Source organism: Emydura macquarii, unplaced genomic scaffold, assembly GCF_026122565.2.
Source record: "Emydura macquarii macquarii isolate MOO-44397 ecotype Brisbane River unplaced genomic scaffold, CSIRO-AGI_Emac_v2 contig_2205, whole genome shotgun sequence".
Taxonomy (NCBI): Eukaryota; Metazoa; Chordata; order Testudines; family Chelidae; genus Emydura; species Emydura macquarii.
Window position 1 is genome coordinate 23,982,961 of NW_027132342.1, and position 19,675 is coordinate 24,002,635.

The following is a 19,675-nucleotide window of genomic DNA, read 5'->3' on the forward strand; positions in this document are numbered from 1 at the left end:
GCGAGGTGGAATGGGTCAGCTCAGATGCCAGGGGGGAGCGCTGCCTCTATCAACAGGACTTTCAACCGGATTTCTCGGTCCTTCTGAGTCCTCGGTTTGAAAGTCCTGCAGATCTTACACTTCTCTTTTCTGTGGGCTTCCCCAAAGCATTTAAGGCACCAATCGTGGGGGTTCCTGAGCAGGAAGACCTTCCCGCAGGAGGCACATGGCTTGAATCCCGGCACCCAGGGCATGGTCCAGCCACTCGAAGTCCCCGCAGGCACTTGCCTTATCTCTAACTACTCAACACTTAACAACTACTTAACTAACTAAGAATATCAAAGTCCAAACAAGGGAAATAGTACTTGCTGAGAGCAAGACTAGTTCCAGCAACTGTCATGGGCGGAAAGAAGTAACTGAAGGGGCGTAGGGCTAGCAGTGCCTCATATACCGCGGCATGTGCGTGGGGCTCCAGGGGGCGCCGCAGCCGGCCCTATGGGACCTGCTAAGGGGAAAAAAGTTTCGGGTAACCGTGCACAAAGACATGCAAACACTGTTACCAGAATTGCCCGTCACCTTGAGATATACTCATTTATTAGGGTTACCTTCCTGGAAGAGGGGTGTGTGTGATTCTATTAATGTATTGCTTGTGTCACTTGTGTGTTCATATGGCTACCAGTCCCCTCCCAATGGAGCTATCCTGCAGGACCTAAGGTTTACAGGGCTGGGTTCCTCCAGCCCCAGATTCAAATAAATCCCCCACAGATAGACACACACATTCCAGATTAACCAAGTGCGTCTGAATGGACCGGGTTATCAGCACTCTCAGCTGATCCCTTATATGTCCCTGAACTCAGCAGGCTGGGTGAAACAGGGTTACTTACCAGTAACTGTTGTTCTTCGAGATGTGTTGCTCATATCCATTCCATTATAGGTGTGTGCGCGCCCCGTGCACAGATTCCTGGAACCTTTTTCCCTTAGCAGCCCTGCAGGGTCGGCTCAGGCGCCCCCGGAGTGCCGCGCTGCTCATGGCACGGTATATAGGGCACTGCCAACCCCACGGGCCCTCAGTCCCTTCTTTCTGCCGACTCCGACAGCGGGGACGGAGGGTGGGTGGGGAATGGGTATGAGCAACACATCTCGAACAACAACAGTTACTGATAAGTAACCCTGTTTTCTCTCTTCGAGTGATTGCTCATATCCATTCCATTATAGGTGATTAAATAGCCATACCTTGGAGGTGGGTAGGAGTCAGCATTGAGCCGCCCTCGCCAGCACAGCTCTGCCGAAGCCCGTGTCCTCTCTCGCCTGTTGTACGATGGCGTAGTGGGACGTGAAGGTGTGGACCGACAACCAGGTCGCTGCTCTGCAGATGTCCTGCAGGGCACTCTTCCCAGGAAGGCCGCAGATGAGGCCTGGGCTCTGGTTGAGTGCGTTGTCACAGCTCCTAGAAGCGGCATCTTTGCCCGCTCGTAGCAGGTCCTGATACATGAGGTGATCCAGGTGGAGATGCGCTGGGTGGAGACAGGTGAGCCCTTCATCCGGTCTGCCACTGCCACGAACAGTTGTGTTGACCTCCGGAACGGCCTGGTGCGCTCGATGTAGTAGGCCAAGGCTCGTCTGACATCCAGGGAATGCCATCTCCGCTCCTCCTCCGAACCATGCAGTTTAGGAAAAAACACAGGGAGGAAGATATCCTGATTACAATGAAACTGAGACACCACCTTAGGCAGGAAAGCCGGGTGGGGTCTCAGTTGGACCTTATCTTTGTAGAAGGCCGTGTAGGGGGCTCCGAGGTCAAAGCTTTTATCTCAGAGACCCTCCTAGCCGATGTAATGGCCACCAGGAAGGCTACCTTCCGAGAGAGGACGAGCAGCGGGCATGTAGCCATGGGCTTGAAGGGGGGTCCTGTCAATATAGCGAGGACCAGGTTCAGATCCCAGGGAGGCACCGGGTCACGGACCTGCGGGTATAGCCTCTCCACCCCCTTGAGGAACCTAACAGACATGGGGTGAGAGAACAGGGATCGTCCTTCCATAGGCTGGTGGAAGGCTGAAATAGCCGCCAGGTGCACCTTCAGGGAGGCCAGTGCTAGACCCTGGAGCTTTAGATGGAGCAGATGCTCCAAAATCACCTGTATGGGCGAACTGCTCGGTGGGATACCCCGGGATTCCGCCCAACAGGTAAAACGCTTCCCACTTGGCCCTGTATACCACCTGAGTGGAAGGTTTCCTGCTGCCGAGAAGAACCTGCTGGACCTGCAAGGAGCAGGCTCTCTCTCCCTCCGTCAGCCACGGAGTCTTCATGCCGTCAGGTGGAAGGAGGCCAGGTCCGGATGCAGCAGGCAACCCTGGTCCTGTGAGAGCAGGTTGTAGTGTCTCGGGAGCGGGATCGGTGGATCGATGGACAGGTCGAGCAGCATGCTGTACCAATGCTGCCGCAGCCAAGCTGGTGCAATCAGTATCATGTCCGCTTTGTCCCTCTTGATTTTCAAGAGGACCTTGGGTAGGAGCGGAATGGGGGGAAACGCATACGTGAGGATCCCCATCCAGTCTTGAAGCAACGTGTCAGAGAGGGAGCCCGGCTCGCGACCTCGGAGCGAGTAGAACCTCGGGCACTTCCTGTTCCAGGACGACGCGAACACGTCCAGTTGGGGAGTTCCCCACTTCCGGAAGATTGAATCTACCAGCTTCTGGTGCAGTGACCAATCATGGCAGGGTAAGAACAACCTGCTGAGGCGATCCGCCTCGTCGTTCCTGACCCCGGGGAGGTGAGAGGCAGAGACGTGGAAGTCGTGCCTCACAGCGAAATCCCACAGCCGCGTAGCCTCCTGACATAAAGCTGAAGAGTGCACTCCCCACTTCCTGCTCATATAGAACATGGCCGCAGTATTGTCCGTGAGGACGTGAATCATCTTGCCCTTCAGGAACCTGAGGAAGACCTTGCAGGCCAGGCAGACTGCCCTCAGCTCCCTGACATTGATATGGAGGGCTCTTTTGTCCAGTGACCAGAGCCCCTGGGTGCTCAAGTCTTGATTGATGTGGGCCCCCCATCCCACATCTGAGGCATCTGTTATAAGAGTCACTGAAGGAGCCAACTCCCTGAAGGGAACGCCCTTCAGAACCTCCCTCGGGTTCCTCCACCAGTCTAGGGAGAACAGTACCTGGGTGGGAACTGTGACCACCCTGCTAAGTGAATGTCTGGCTGGTACATACACTGAGGCCAACCACCCTTGAAGAGGCCTGAATTTGAGGCGAGCCAGCCTCACTACATATGTGCATGCCGCCATGTGTCCCAACAGCTGCAGGCAGTACCTGGCTGTCGTCATGGGGGACCTGTGCAACTCGGTAATTATGGCGGCCATGATCTCAAACCGAGGCCGAGGGAGAAAGGCTCTGGCCTGGGTAGCAATTAGGGTGGCCCCTATGACATCTATGCGCTGCACCGGGGTGAGCGTGGACTTCTGCTCGTGGATGAGCAGCCCCAGTCTGGTGCATGTTGCGCAGGTGAGTGTTAGGCTGTTCCTCACATGAGCCCTGAACCTGCCCCGGATCAGCCAGTCGTCCAGGTATGGAAAGATCTGGACTCTTTTGCGGCAGAGATAGGCCGCTACCATGGCCATACACTTCATAAAAACCCTGGGGGCTGACGAAAGGCCAAATGGCAGGGCAGAGAATTGGTAGTGGGAGCCCGCTACCACGAATCTGAGGAACCTTCTGTGACCAGGGAGGATAGAGATGTGGAAATATGCATCTTTGAGGTCGAGGGCAGCATACCAGTCTCCTGGATCTAGGGTGGGAATAATGGAGGCTAGGGAAACCATGTGAAACTTGATGCGTCTGATGAATCTGTTCAGATGACGGAGGTCTAATATGGGCCTCAGACCCCCCTTGGCCTTGGGGATTAGGAAGTATCGTGAATAAAATCCCCTCCCCCCGTTCCTGTGGAGGAACTTCTTCTACTGCTCCGAGCGAGAGGAGGGAGTTGACCTCCTGCTCGAGCCGCGTTCGTGAGCGGCGATTAGGCGCTCTGAAACGATCCCAACCCCTCCTGGGTTGAGCGGGTCTGGGGCCTGGCCTGGGAGGCGGCGGTGGTTGCCTCTGGGCCTGAGGCCGAGATTGACGTCTCGCAGCCTGAGGGGTATAGAGCCCTAGGGACCTAAGGGTGGCCCGGGAATCTTTTAGGGCATGGAGCTTCTCATCTGTCTTTTGAGGGAAGAGTACTTCCCCTTCAAACGGGAGGTCCTGTATTGCTTGCTGGACCTCCTGGGATAATCCTGAAGATTGTAGCCAGGAGCATCGGCACATGACGATGGCCGAAGCCATCACCCTGCTGGTGGCATCTGCCACATCGCTGGCTGATTGTAATGCCGCGTTCGCCACTGCCACTCCTTTCTGGGTCACAGTGGCAAAGTCCGCGGCCTGATCTGGCAGCAGCCCCAATTGGAACCTTTATAGTGAGGACCACAAGTTGAGGTTGTACCTCCCCAGGAGTGCCTGGTGATTGGCGACATGTAGCTGCAGTGGAGTAAACCTTATGGCCAAAAAGGTCCAGTTTCTTACTGTCCTTATCTTTTGGGGTGCTGCCCTGGCCACCCAGTTGGTCGCGCTGGTTGACAGTGTCAATAACCAGTGTACCCGGGACAGGGTGGGTATACAAAAAGTCAAACCCCTCCTTGGGGACATAATATTTCCTCTCCATGGCTTTGGAGGTAGGAGCCACGGAAGAGGGGGTCTGCCAGAGGGCCTTGGCGAGTTTCATAACCCTCTTGTGCACCAGGAGGGCCACACGCAATGGCCCCGCGAAGCCAGATGACCCAAAGAGAGGGTCTTCTTCCTCGGACATCTCTTTGAGGTCCATGTTGAGATTGTTCGCCACCCGCTTTAGCAGGTCCTGATAGGCCCTGAAGTCAAAGAGGGGGGCCTTACGGTCCCTAGCCGCCGCCTCATCTGGGGAGGAGAAGGAAGACTGCGGGAGGGGCCCCGTGGAGGGACCCTCCTCGGGGTCTGAACCCTCATCAGGGGGTCCGGTTGGGCCGGAGGCGGGGGTGCTGGCTGGGCCATCGAAGAGTGGATGGACGCAGTGCCCTGGCCCATGTGGGTACCCCACGGCTCCCAGTACGGCCACTGCCAGGGGCCTTGGGGCCACGCTGTTGCCTGCATCAGTGCTTGCAGAGGCTGGCGTGCTTGAGATCCGGAGCCGCTAGACCATCGTTTGTGGCCCCGGGTTGCTGAACGGCCCCTAGATGACAATGAGGAGCGCCGGTGCCGATGTCTCTGATGTCGTCGGGGGGACGAGCTGCTGGAGGAATGGGATGTAGAAGTCCCCCTGCACCTCGATCATTTCCGGTGACGTTTCCCACCTCGGGAGAGGGAGCGGTGCTGCCTATGTCTCCTCGAGACGGAGCGAGAGCGTAGCCTACTCCGCAGTAACGAGGCAGGCGGTGCCGGAGTGGGTGGTGCCGGTGCCGGAGCGGGCGGTGCCGAGGCCAGTGGTGCCAGAGCATGCAGTGCTGGCGCAGGCGGTGCAGCAACCTCTGCCCGCGTCGGAGATGGTGACCGTTCCAGGCTACGCACCGGAGTTGGGGATCAGTGCTGAGCGAGGCTCCGCACTGAGGCATCGGAACCGGAGCTGTGATCCCTGCGCGAAGCAGAACTGGATCGGTGCCGCCTTGAGCGTTTGCCTCTCGACCGCCCTTGGTGCCGCGGTGTCGAGGAGCTCGACGACTCAGAGTCGGAGCTAGGAGGGGAGCCGGCACTCTCGACCCTCCCTGACCGTCTGGAGGGAGATCTCAACTCCTATCTCCTCCACCCACCAGGGCAACCCAGCGCGGGTTTACCCCAAGAGGTAGATGAGGCTAGGGGAGTTGTATCAGAGGGTTGTAGGTGTGTCTTCCACTGCCTTTTCATATTGAGATGCCTTTGGTTTCTGGTTCAAGCAGGGACTGGGGGAGGGATTCATGTGAGCCAGAGAGAGTAGGGGTTTTGTGCCCTGGTTCCCCAAGAACACAGAGCTGCCAAGTAACAACACCTATAGCAGAATGGACATGAGCAAGCACCCAAAGAAGAATAACTTATTAACCAGTGTAAAGTGCACCACTGTCACAATTACAGGACTAGCCACACCCATGTCTTCTTTGCAGCTTCTGAAGGCCTCCTCTCAGGTTTTAGGCTTTTACCTACCCTGGAGTGGAATTTCACAATTCTTCCACTCCTCAACTGGGCCCCAGGGCTTTAGTAACCTGTGTATCAACCACCTTTAGCCAGTAGGTCTGAGTTCAGGCACCTGTTATTCTTCCCTTCAGAAGCTGTGACCCGTGGCACACACTGGTCAGATAGCCGCCTTAAAACAAAAGTAGTGTTTGTTTTTAAAATCCTTTTTCTCTAAATGCTTTGTTCCTACTGAAAAATAAACAGTCCATACACATTTGTATTTTATCTAGTCTTAAGTCCAGTAGCAACTCTGCAGTAGCATCTCCTCCCAGCGGTGATTCCTCCATCAGCATAGTTAAGTGACCCATTCCGCAATATGAACCAACCTTTTCAGAAATGGTGGGACTAGCAGCAAAGGCCTAAACAGGAGACACATATGTGGAGTAGGCAACTTGGGCCACTCTGCCTAGTCTGCTGAACTCCACAACTCCTAGGACATCTATGGGTTTAAAGAACCAAAACTCCTGTGCACTCCAAGGGTACAAAGGAGGAAAGCCTACCCTGAGAGTTTGCAGGTTTTGTTCAATTCAATAGGTATTGCTGTAGGAGGAGATGATATGGTCATAAGTTTGCAGATATTTGGTTTGTTACTGTATGTTATGTTTAATACATTTCCCAAACCAAATTAAAATTCCCAGGCCAGATTGTGTAATAAATTAGAGAAAAGTGAAAGGCCTTTTTTACTGGCATCTATAAGACAATCGAGTTTGCATGTCTCCAGCCTCCACCCACTGAGAGCATCTTTCTTGGGGTGCTGTGATAGAGCTTTTAATGTCATTGACTATCAGAGATTTCTATCTTGCCACCCACCAAAATATGTAATTTTGAAAAGAAGAATATTGTACCCTGAAGATTTTCCTCAAACTTAGTGCTTCAAGTGACTAACTATTGAGTCACAGCTGCAGTTTAACAGCTGATCCCTCCAAAACTAGCTAAATGAATTTTATTCAGTCTCTTTTCTCTAGTTTTAGAGCAGAGGAAAGAACATGGCTGTTTTGCTTCTGCTTGAGAAATTAATATAGTAAAGCACCTACAAGGTATTCAAATTTTTGTAGATTGTTATATGAAAAATTAGGTATCTCAAAGTAGCAAAAAATTATATTGTGCCTATTTTAAAAAAATGTAATGAAGCTTTCCTACTGTCAGCCAGCAGCTTACCTCACTTCTCTTAATCAGCATCAGTTTAGACGTATGTAAAGTATTCACACCTCACTCATACTTCTAAACTGAAATTCTTGAGCAATTCCATACTTTTAGAAGTTGCTTCCAGTGTCTCTTGTTCATACTTCTGGATATATAATCCTCACAAATGCAGCCCTGTAGTGCTCTAAGTGAACTCCATAGGACATCCAATCGAGCTACATGAACATGCTAACACTATTGCCCATGTGCTGACCACAGCACCACCACCAGAGGTAACTGCAAACTTCAGAAACTTTAAAAAAAAAAAAAAAAGAGGTAATTGCTCTGCATTCTAGAGATACAGGCCTATGCAAAATTATCTATACTAATTGATGATCCATTCTCTCCACAAATGTTATGTTCCCACACACACATACACAGCATTTCCTAATCCAATGTTAAAAACATGTTAGCTCCTTCAAACTCTCCAAAATCACTCTCCAGGGATTGCTTGTTAAACCAATTTCCTCCTACTTCCTTTCTTCTTACTTACTTTCTTCTTACCCTTCGGCATGAAGTGTATGAACAAGAGCAAACACTCATAGTAATTTTGAGTTTCATTCTTTTCTCCATAAACTGTTCTAACTCTGACATGCCTGGGAAAAGAAAATTACCTGTAATGTGCTCTCTCTCTGAAGGTAGCAGTTCCATACTCTTGGGTCCCTGCTCCTGATGTATAACAATATTCAGAATGCTTTACACAGCTAAATTGCCCTAACCAGCAGGTTTTCAAGCATATAAACTTTTAATAAACTTTGAGTCTAGTGGAGAAGAAGGGTATGGATCTGTTATAATTAGTACCAATTATAAATACAACAAGAATTAGAGGCAAGTAATTTCCATTTTTTAAACTGTAGTTACAATATATCCACATTCTTGTCTACTAGAAAACTCCAGAAATGCCTATAAAAACAAAGTTTGCTACATAATTATGTAAGATGAATAAAAATTGCCTGTTCCCCTACAGATAACTATAGTTTTCTTAGTATGAGTAAACTACTTCAAAACAGTATATAATATTTACATATACAAATATAAGAGTGTATTACAAAATACTAGATACATCACCTTTAGTATACATTCTCACACAGAGGGAAAGTATACATTTATTTTTCCTCATTTTGAAGCAATTTAAACATCATGGGTTGAAAAGTTCAATCTGAGCTCCTACACTACCATTGAAGTTTATGTTCATCTGTGGAGAAACTGGAAAATGCAGAAGAGAAAAAACAGACACACAGATATACTGCGGGGAAAAGAGCAAAAGAGAATAAAAGCTTCAATATATAACAGTATATAAGGAATCCATTTGTGGCAGCCTAACTTTTGAGATGGAGCTCTCTCTAGAACATAGCACAGGTTTCTCTTCAGCTAGAAATAAAACAAGTCTTTCTTCAACTGCTCTTGGGGCAGGACCACATACATTGGGTTTAAGTTACAGGGAAACAAGATTAGCAAGCTAATTAGTTTTGAAACACCGCCACACCAAAAAAACAGTTTGAAAGCATCACAAGACACTGAGATTCTCCCATCTGTTACACACACAAAGTTTTAAAAGAATATCAGGTTTAAAAAAAAATCAAAATTAACTCAGGACACAACCCACAAATATAGATGTCAGGAGAACTGAGCTACTGTCCTTCAGGAAATACATTTTATAACACCAATAGCCAAACTTTGGTTTATGTACCAAGTATGTATGTGAAAATGGTTTGCAAGTTTATGCAGTGAACAGTTGGTGCTGGCTCTGAAAAATTAGTATTGTGGTGGGCTTGTCTAGCCTCCCTCCTTATTAAGGGAACTCAGGAAACCAAAGATTTGTGAAAGTGTTAAGGGCAACATTTATAGATAATGAACTGACACACAAAACCTCTGCAGCAGCTTAGATAAGAAAAGTGGTTTCTGGAAAGACTACTTGAAATACAACATTATTATCCAGAGACTGAGGATGATTATGTTATTGATTTTAGCTGACGATAAGGAGACTAGATAACAAAACTGGAGATGTTCATTAATTGTTGGTTTATTAGATTTGGGGGGAGAAATGTTTCTATTTGATGTGGCATTACAAGAGATAATGGGAGTGCTAATGTAAGGAATGTTTCTGGCTTCTGGCTAAACTTTGTTCCTTTTGTGTTAATTGGAATATAGCGAAGCATCATGCAGAACTACTAAAGTTGCTGACCAAGCTGCATTCCCCCCCCCAAATGTTGCTACAAAACTTGGTCTTAACTGTGTTGTTGCTTTTCATTAAAAGAAGTTGCTGGTATATTTGCCCCTATTTTTTTTTTAGCAATATGATTTTATGTGAAGCAGCATGTAGATTTTACATCCTCTCATTCTCCTTTCACAGCTCATCTTCTATTTGGCTCCTCTGTTCAGAAACTTGAGCAACAATGTTGACTTTTCTCTTATCAGCTATATTTGCAAGTCTACCACTCACCAGCTGTTGGAATTATTAATATAGGGTACCTCCATGACACAAATTCATCCATAAATTCCTTTATTAAATCCAAAGCCCAAATGACATTTATACAATTGCTCTAACCATGCCTAAAAAGCCTAAGGAAGTAACTACTACATCCAATCAGTAAAAAACATTCATAAACATTTGGTTAAGAACAAGGTACTCTCACTCATGTTGGCTGGTTCTACTGGGTTAGGACTGGTACTATTAATGAAGCCTCCAAAAGTTCACCTTTTATATCCTTCCAGAAACAAGTGATGTCTTTGCCAATTGCGGACTTCAGCTAAAAACCAGTTTTGGGAAGTTTGGGGTTGGACTCTTTTTCTAAACCCTGGGAACACACAAGAATATGACTGGGTTTCTTTCTTCAGTATAGCGTTAGTATGTTAAGGGTCATTATAAGTTCACATCACAAAACTGTTCTTTGTATTAGAACCAGTTTGGATAATTAGAGGCTTCTTTTCTCTTATCAGTTACATTTTGAACTCCGCATTTTTACAACTTATCTTGCCAGTTACATTTTTTCCTTAAGGCCTTCTCACAACTGCTACAGATCTTTAAATACCAAAGACATATTTCCCTTCCTTCCTACACCAACTCCTTATTGTTCCGACAGGTTAATGATCCCTGAGAGTCAATGAGTCGATTAATGACTAAATGAATTGTATTATAAAACAACAGGAATAATATAGATTTTTAACTATTTCTAGACTAATACAATAGAATATGAAACAGACAATTACTATACAATATAAACTGAATTTGAACTGACAGTTAATTGCAAGTTACAGACTGATAGGGAGATGTAAACAGACAGCTAGCTGCGAAACACAGACTGATATGGAGAAAGGAATGTAAAGCTGCAACACAGACTGACAGTTAACTCCTTACCATCCAGGTGAGAAGGACACACAGCATAATAAATGTAAAAACTCGAACTCGGCCGGCTAACAGACGATTCGCGCTGGGGACGGACGGACACGGGAGCGGGAGAGTCTGGATCAGGTGATCAGGCTGGTAGTTCGGGAAGGCTCTCAGCAGGGGCTTGGGTAAGACCTCTTTTTATGGGCTTCGTGCCAGCACCAGATTGGCCGGGGGATACGTGCAATAGGTTTCGTTTCCCATATATGACGTGGGAGCCGAAGGCACAGCTGATCGCATAGGCATACCCTAATAAGGTCAGGTCGTGGGTTGACTATTAGCACTGAATGGGGGGGGGGGCGAGGCATGGTCATGGCAGAATTGGTGCAGCGACATGCCCTCATGGCCAACCCGAGCACCCACCGGGCCCAGCGGTCCCACAGACCCCCCCCAGGGTGATGAGAGGGAGGGAAAAGGAAGGGACAATGTAGGAAGAGGGTAACTGGGCATGAAGTGGCTAGACCGAGTTGGACTGCAGGTATGCAGGTACGTCAGGCTGTGTCTCGTTCTTGTGCGGCAGAAGTACATATTTGACTTGGGCAAGTAATGCCAAGACTGTTTTGGAAATGATATGTGACACCAGGGTAATACCGAGTACGAACACAATTAACATTAATAACCCGATTAACAACCAATGCTTAATTGCAGCCTCCCACGACCCAAGTCCCAGTGACGTGAGGCTGGTTTGCCACCAGTCCCAGCATTCCCGATTCTTACGAACTTTCATTGACAGGGACATGAGGTCATTAATAACATGAGTTAGGTTGTTCCACCCGGGTTTGAGGCGCAGTCAACATTGGCCGGCAAAACGAGGATCTAATTTGTTTAGAGCCAGACAAAAGTTTTTTTTGAAGCAAAGTCTGTAACATGAGGCGATTTTAGCAGAGTTCACGGGGATGGTTAAGGATGTTTCCACCTGGGAAAACCCTTGAGCCGTGAGGTTGGTGAAGCGTTCCAATGACAATGACAGGGCTTGAATTTGCCCTAAAGTGAGAGAATAACTAACAGGGTTAAATTGGACGTAGCCCCAGAATGTAGTTGCGACTGAGGATTTAAACCGAGCCCAACCACACCTTTCATCATGTTGTCACGTTTTGATACATAATGGTAGGGCCCAAACAGATGTGGAGGGTGGGAATAGAGTTCACCGCCTGAGATTCGCAACCGGCCTATGGCACATACACCTGAAGGGTGACAGGGAAGATGAGGGAGGGTGCTACCAAGGAAATTGGCATACAATTGATTGTATGAGGCTGTGGAATGGGAGAGCAGGCTCGGTCCAGTGAGGAAAGAGGTACAATTGGGATAGAATCCCACGGAGGTGGGCAGAGATTCGCCCAGAAAGGCGACGCAGAGGGTGTGTAGGAGATGAACCTCCACCAAGGTGGGGGACATAGGGTTAGTGACAACAGAGATACAGGCGACTTCTGCGCAAAAGGGCTGGTGGTGCATAGATCGCTTGACAAAGTGGTTGAGAAATTAAAGGGGTAAAACTTTCATCGAAAGGGGACACTGTCACGCAGTGGCAGGGGGGCGGAACAGACAACACATTTATATTTTGGGGGCACTTGGGTAAGATCTCCAGCGAGGACCTCCTGCCATACAAAGGCTTCCTCCCAGGCTTGGAGGGGATTTTGACGGGGGACTTGAACTAGCCACGCAACTGGAACGATTTTCTGTAAAACAAAATAAACATACACGGTTCGGATGCCCCCGTGCAAAGCGCAGATTACGAACTAACATTGAGCCAGTTATGGTGGGCCAGCAGGGTAGCAGGGGTATTACCCAGCTGAACCAGAGAAGAGTTGGGGTACTTTCCAGAGTGTAGAATTTTTTCGGGAATAGGGTTACGGGAGGCAGTGGCATTAGACTCAAGAACCCACACTTTTTGCCCTGGGGCGAACGCTGGCTTCCATGGGTTTCGAGGCAAGGTGAGGCCAGGTGAGACTAGGCTTGGTTTATCGCAATGAGAATTTTGGGGAGGTGGTGTTTCCACACTTTGTAATCCCCGCCTTCTGTGGTAGACCGAAGAAGGAATTTGAGGGTTCCGATTTTGCGTTTTACAACCCCATTGCTTTTGGGATGGTATTTGAGGTGTACATGAAGGGAGGCCCCCCAGGATAAGATTATGGCATCAATAACTTTTCCGGTAAACGGGGGTCCGCCGTCAGTAAGAACCTCTTGAGGGAGTCCCCAGGTTGCAGCAAGGGACATGAGGGCAGAGACTACGATCTTGGCGGTGGAGATTTTTAATGGCTGGCACCATACTGGCATGTCCCGAGGTCCATGACAACGATGCCCTTAGGGTGAGACTTAGACCCGGGGAGGGGTCCGTGAAGGTTAACCTGCCAGGTAGGGCCCGGAGAAAAAAAGCTTGGGGCGGAAAGCCCCGGATTCGTGGCGTGGCTTATTCATGGCTCGAGCCTGGTTACAATTAAAACAGGCCCGTGCGCTGTGGATACATTGTTTGATATTTCTTCTGGGTCCTGTACCGGTACCTGGTAAAACATATTTATTAGATTCAAGGTACATGCAAGCTTTAAATTTTTTCTTCTTAAAATACGCTTTATTTCAGGTTTATCTCCTTGAGAGACACATTGAACTATTTTTATTTGCTTATTAGCTTTCCGGTAATCAATTACCATTTTTTACTTTTTCAAGTTTTTATCTTGGCCTGGTTTTGGTATTCCCCAGGCTGGTGCCAAGAATGAGAGCTGCTTACCAGGGAAATTTTTCCTTTTTCTTACAGGTTTTTAAAAGCAGCTGTTTTGTAGGAATCTTTTTTATTTGCCAGTTCTTTACATTAGGTTTTAATTACGGCTAATACTGGTTACTTGAGACTATTTTTACTACTAAAGCTTTTATAACCTGATGCTTTAACTCTAGTTTTCTTATAACATCTTATCTTAAAAGGAACATTTTCTCCCAGAACAGCTTTAACTGTTTCCAGTCCTCCAGATTCTTTTCTGACTTTACAATTTACCATTTGAACTTGCTGGGCTTGTATAACCCTTGTACTTAAAATTTTCTTTTTTGTTTTTATGTGGGGCACTTTTTCCGAAATTACTGAGATTTGTGCCCCTGTATTCAATAAAAACCGAATTGTTTTTTCTGTTTTATTTTCCCCTATTTTCTTAAATCTTTAAAGGGGTTGGACTCGGCCAAATGACACATAGCCCCTACTAATTGTAACTTGCTTTATTTGAATGGGTTGACCACAATTGAGAAGACACTTGTACCTAACAAACAGTTTCTGTTGCAACGAGAAAGTGTTAGGTTGGTGTTTCTTAGGTCAGAATTTTGTATCCTGGCATATTAAAATTAATACAATAAATAGCACAGCTTAATTTACATAACATTTTCTTTTAATAGTTTATAGCCAAATAAAGAGAATACATTACTTTCAACTAATTATACCTAAATTTAGGCACTTGAAATTTAAAATTACATTTTTTTAATCGCTATAAAACTATAAAACACTTATTTTCAGGACTCTTTTTCTTCTAAATCATTAATTTGGATTGCTTTTAATTTTTTTTTTTTTTTTTTGCTACCTGATAGAAGATATTTTTTATACATGTTACAATACTACTTAATTTTTGTTTGCGCTCCATGCAGTACCTCCCAATACTGTACATAACAACGTTATTAACAAGACAAACGACACAAAACAAAACACAAAATACAATTTTTGTTGCAACAATAAATCCATGGCCTTGTTTTTCAGCTGTTTCACTGGTACCAGCTTTTTTTCCTGCAGTTCTGAAAGATAAAAAAAACCACTTTTCTACCCCCTTTTGGGGTGGCACATTATTACTTAAAATACATTTTCTTTAACAAATTTTCATTCTGCTTGTAGACAAACAAATAAATTACCCTCATATTTTCCTATGTTTTTGTTTTATAGGCAAGGATTTTAAATTCCTCCCCTATAGATGAGCTTTTGATTTGTTTTTTCTTAAACATATTGTTGGATTTTTAATGTGATTGCCAATAAAAACTTAGTAAGTAGTTTCAATAGAAAAAATATCAACACTATAATAACATTAATATTATTTTTTACTTAATAAAACAATATCAATAATATAACACTAGGAAAACAACACTAATACCATATTAATAGTGCAATTAAAGAAACATGTTTCAATTGATACTTTCATTCACCCTTACACACACTGACAGACATACACAGACAGAGACAGATAAGCAAACTGGGGTTTTGTAGATGTTAGACCCAAACCGTTCTGATTTCTGACCCTTGAATTACGTGGATCAGAGTTTCTTTTGGCAGCAATTTTTTAATGGATGCCAGCCAGTGATGCCACATAGCATGGCCAAAAGCCTGTCTATTTTTTTTTCATATTTTTAGCATAGGGACATTTCTTCTTTTCCAATGCCCCCACTCTGTCTTTCGGGGATCCTGTTTGTGATGCCATGTTCTGACAGGTTAATGATCCCTGAGAGTCAATAATGAGTCGATTAATGACTAAATGAATTGTATTATAAAACAACAGGAATAATATAGATTTTTTAACTATTTCTAGACTAATACAATAGAATATGAAACAGACAATTACTATACAATATAAACTGAATTTGAACTGACAGTTAATTGCAAGATACAGAATGATTTTAAACAGACAGTTAATTGCCAGGTACAAACTAATTTTAAAAAGACAACAAACAGTTAACTGCAAGTTACAGACTGATAGGAAGACATGTAAACAGACAGCTAGCTGCCGAACACAGACTGATATGGAGGAAGGAATGTAAAGCTGCAACACAGACTGACGGTTAACTCCTTACCATCCAGGCGAGAAGGACACAGCATAATAAACGTAAAAACTCGAACTTGGCTGGCTAACAGATGATTCACGCTCGGGGGGGGGTGAGGGGGGGGGTGAGACACGGGAGCGGGAGAGTCCGGACCAGGTGATCAGGCTGGTAGTTTGGGAAGGCTCTCAGCAGGGGCTTTGGGTAAGACCCCTTTTTATGGGCTTCGTGCCAGCACCAGATTGGCCAGGGATACATGCAATAGATTTCGTTTCCTAGTTGATGTTGTTTCGTTTCCCATATAATGGTCAGTTAAGTTTAGTTTCCCAGATATGACGTGGGAGCCGAAGGCACAGCCGATCGCATAGGCATACCCTAATAAGGTCAGGTCGTGGGTTGACTGTTAGCACCGAATGGGGGGGGGTGGGGGGGGCGAGGCATGGTCATGGCAGAATTGGTGCAGCGACACTTATGTTTGCCCATATGAGCTACTGCTTTGACTCCATCTCTACAGATAACCTCAATTATATCACCTTCTATTCTAGACTTACAACTCCCTACACTGACTTTTCCAACACTTAACTGTTGCAACATGTGCAGAATGCTACAGCCTTGCCTTCATGCACAAAACAGTGCACCCCCATCGTCTCCTCCCCCAAATACCTACACTGGCTCCCTATTCATTTTAGGACCCAGTTTAAAATTAAAATCCTCCAGGGATTCACTCTCATCTCTCACAGACTTTGTATAGCTCTCTTTTGTTCCTCACCTTCTCACTAATGTAACACCAGGCTTCTTCTTGTCCTTCCCTCTCCCCCCATGTAAGTGCCTTTCTGTTGTAGCTAATCATGTGACACATCCTTCCTGTAGCTCATTACCTAATTGGCTGACTGTTTTCAAATACATTTGAAATGCTGGCCGACTTTCTATGCTATGTCATTGCCTTTTTGAAGAACAGCACAGAAGGTGAAGGTGGATTAAAGACACATTTGTACCTTTTGGATTCTGGGCTGCTAGCATAGTCCCATGTGTAAATTGGAGCTGCAAGGGAATGTTGTAATTTATAGCAGCCTTCTATGGGCTGCTCTGCAGCCTGGAGCAGCCCGGAATCTCCTTTGCTGCTCAGCGCTCCAGCTCCTGCCTCCACCTTGTTGCAGCATGGCTTGCAAGGGGCCAGCACAGGGGTGCAGTGGCATACAGGAGGCCAGAATCCCTCCCTTTACCTTTTTATATTCCTTCAACCTTTGTTAATTAATGCTAACTTTATTACTTAACTTAGCAAAGCATTTTGTTATGTAGTTTGAAGTTTCATTATATTTTGTGTATTTAGATTGATAACACACCAAGAGATTATTTGCCTCCCAACTCTGCTTCTCTTTTGTGCAAGTTGCTCATGAAATTTTTTTTTAAAAAGCTTTGCTTTTATTCACTCTTGAAACCATCCCCCCCAACTAAAGTATAAACCAAAGAGCTCCAAGATTTATTCACAAATTAGGCTGGATTGTTTTTAATGCTTTAAATATACATATTCAATATACAAAAAAAAAAAGCCCCCAATCTCTCTTACATTTATTTTTAATTAAATTTCTTTTACATGTCTGACTGCATAACTTAATTACATGACCCGTATTCAATATTGCTTTAATACAGTTTAATATGCAGAAGATTACAGATGAAGAAATAAAAAGGTTTGGTTGTCATAGAAAACACACTGATTGATATTTTAAAATCTATTCTGAAATACAAGATGAACAATTATTGAAATGGAGAATTTTATTATTTAATGTCAATTGACAAAGACACTTTAACATATTAAATATCCAAACACTAGCAAAACCTTTTTAACTTCACTAATTGCAAGATAAGGAAATCAGTTATCACTGCCTGAGCAACTTAGCTAACAGTGTCAGAATCAACCTAGTAGAACAAGATTTACTTTAAGTTTGATAAGAAATTTTTTTTTCTTTAATTAAATAGTCACAAAATCTAAGTTAAGAAAAAAGGCAGTGTAGAAAATCTCAGACACATTATACCTTTTACTGGATCAACAAACAAATACATTAAAAATCACATACTTTGGGGCAAAAAAGATTCCTCTGCAGAGGATCCCCTGTAAACAAAGCTGATCAGTAGAGCACACATTATTATCTTCATGGCACAAACTGGAGTGAGAGCTATATTTAAACAAAAGGAAAATTTCTGTATTTTTAGCCACACAATAGACATCAGTATTTTTTACCCATTCTCGGTTTAGTTGGCTATCATCGTATCTTTCCCCTGACTAGAAAAGGAGTACACAATCTCCTCCAATGCAATTACCAATGTTCTTTTGAGCGTGTGCCTAAAGAGAGCTGCAGCCATTACCTTCCCCTGACATAAGCCAAACTCACTACAATAACGCAATTCATTTCCACAAGTCTGGAAAGCATCATGGTAGTACAAAACAGGGCTGCTGTACCAATGGGACAGCTACTTGATCTTTCTCTAAATTTTTATATTTCTCAAATAGTACCAAGTTTGTAATAAAAAAGGAAATTCTAACAAAGTCATTCATTCTTTCCATTCTGTATTCATTAAAACAGTATCACACATGCATAGTTAAAGATTATAATTATTGGTATTTTACAGAGTCACATTCATGGCCAGAAAACAATTGCCACCAGACTTCCATTATGATTTCCATTTATTATACTCCTATTATGTCTTCTTCGGCCATTAATAATTATAGCACCCCATCTGAATAAAATTTAATATAATTTTACCAACAGTTTAATAAACTGCATACTTAGTATGCAAATAAAAATTTAAGGACAAACCATTAACAATAACAACACTGATCAAAAACAAGATTAAATGTATGCTCATTTGCAAAAATTTACATAAATATTATACATACAAACATCTAATGAATGCAATATTGAAAAACCCTTCACAGTTTAATGAATGTCAAAAAGATTCTGTGGAATTTTGTTTCCAATTCAAAACTCTGTATATCATTTGCATGAGATTTCACATCCACAGTGCTCAATAGATTCATTCCATCATCTTTAGCACATAAAGAATACCAAGGTTATCAATGGTCACATATACTTTGAAACTAGGGGACACATATATCGACTTTAGGTTTGTTCCATTTGTGTAAAATGTTTGTAAGGATTCTCCAGTAGTTACATTCCACCACTATAAAAAGAGAAATTTTAAAATTAGTAGGAATAAAATATAAGAATTTATAAAAATAAATTTAGCATGGTGGGCCTAGCTGCTTGTCTAATTTTCTTCCTTCATTCTGCATTTGGGGAAAGAGTAAACAATCTTGCATAAAACAAGGGGTTCAGAGAGGGACAAAAATTTTTAGAGTCCTCAGAGACTTTCAGATGAGAAGATATTAAAGATATTTGGGCTGTTAAGTTTAGAGAAGAGATATGATAAAGACATTTATAAAATAATAAATGGAAGAAAGAAGATTAAGTCAGACACTCCTGTTTACTCCTCTCATGCATGGTACAGGAGCAATGAAACTGAAAAACAACATTAAAAACTGAGGAGATATATTTTTATATAACATAATTACTGTGAAAAGATATTATTAACACTAAAAGCTTAGTTGGAGTCACAAAAGGATTAAACATTTTAAAAAGATAATGAGATCATTATCCATTACATTAGCACAATAGGAAATTTGTTAGAAAGGATATAAATCCTAGTTTTCCAGGGCATGAGCAAACCACTAAATAATAGAAATAAAAAAATACCTTCCCCATGGGAATTGTACTCCATAATTATCCACAATCAAGTTTCTTGCATTAGCCAACGACAGAGAAAGAACACTGGACTACATGGATCACGGGTCTGGTCTAACATGGCTATTCCTAGGTTGCAGTTCTTAACTCAATAGATGTTATATGTTTCAATAATACTTTAAAATAATTTTTTCCACTCCCCCTGCCAACATCTACTGCCAACCCTAATATGTAGCTGATGTCTTCTGGAATTCAAAGCAAAGACAAAAAAAGACCCAAGGTCATTTTCATTAATGACTTGAATAATGGAGTAGGAGAGCATGCTAATAACATTTCCAGATGACACAAAGCTGGGAGGAGTTGCAAACACTTTGGAGGACAGGTTTAAAATTCAAAATGAC

The 19,675-nt window shown here is 44.3% G+C and overlaps 1 protein-coding gene across 2 annotated transcripts in view; it reads right to left on the reverse strand.

Annotated features, from left to right (window-relative positions):
- Nucleotides 1–17,013: 17,013 nt before the first annotated feature.
- APAF1 (apoptotic peptidase activating factor 1) overlaps nt 17,014–19,675 on the reverse strand; it is an 80,180-nt gene continuing 77,518 nt past the window's right edge. For both annotated transcript variants that reach the window (XM_067559737.1, XM_067559738.1), the window contains one exon: nt 17,014–18,714. In XM_067559737.1, the coding sequence (XP_067415838.1) occupies nt 18,568–18,714 (147 nt within the window). In that variant the 3' untranslated portion in view covers nt 17,014–18,567. The remainder of the gene's footprint in view (nt 18,715–19,675) is intronic.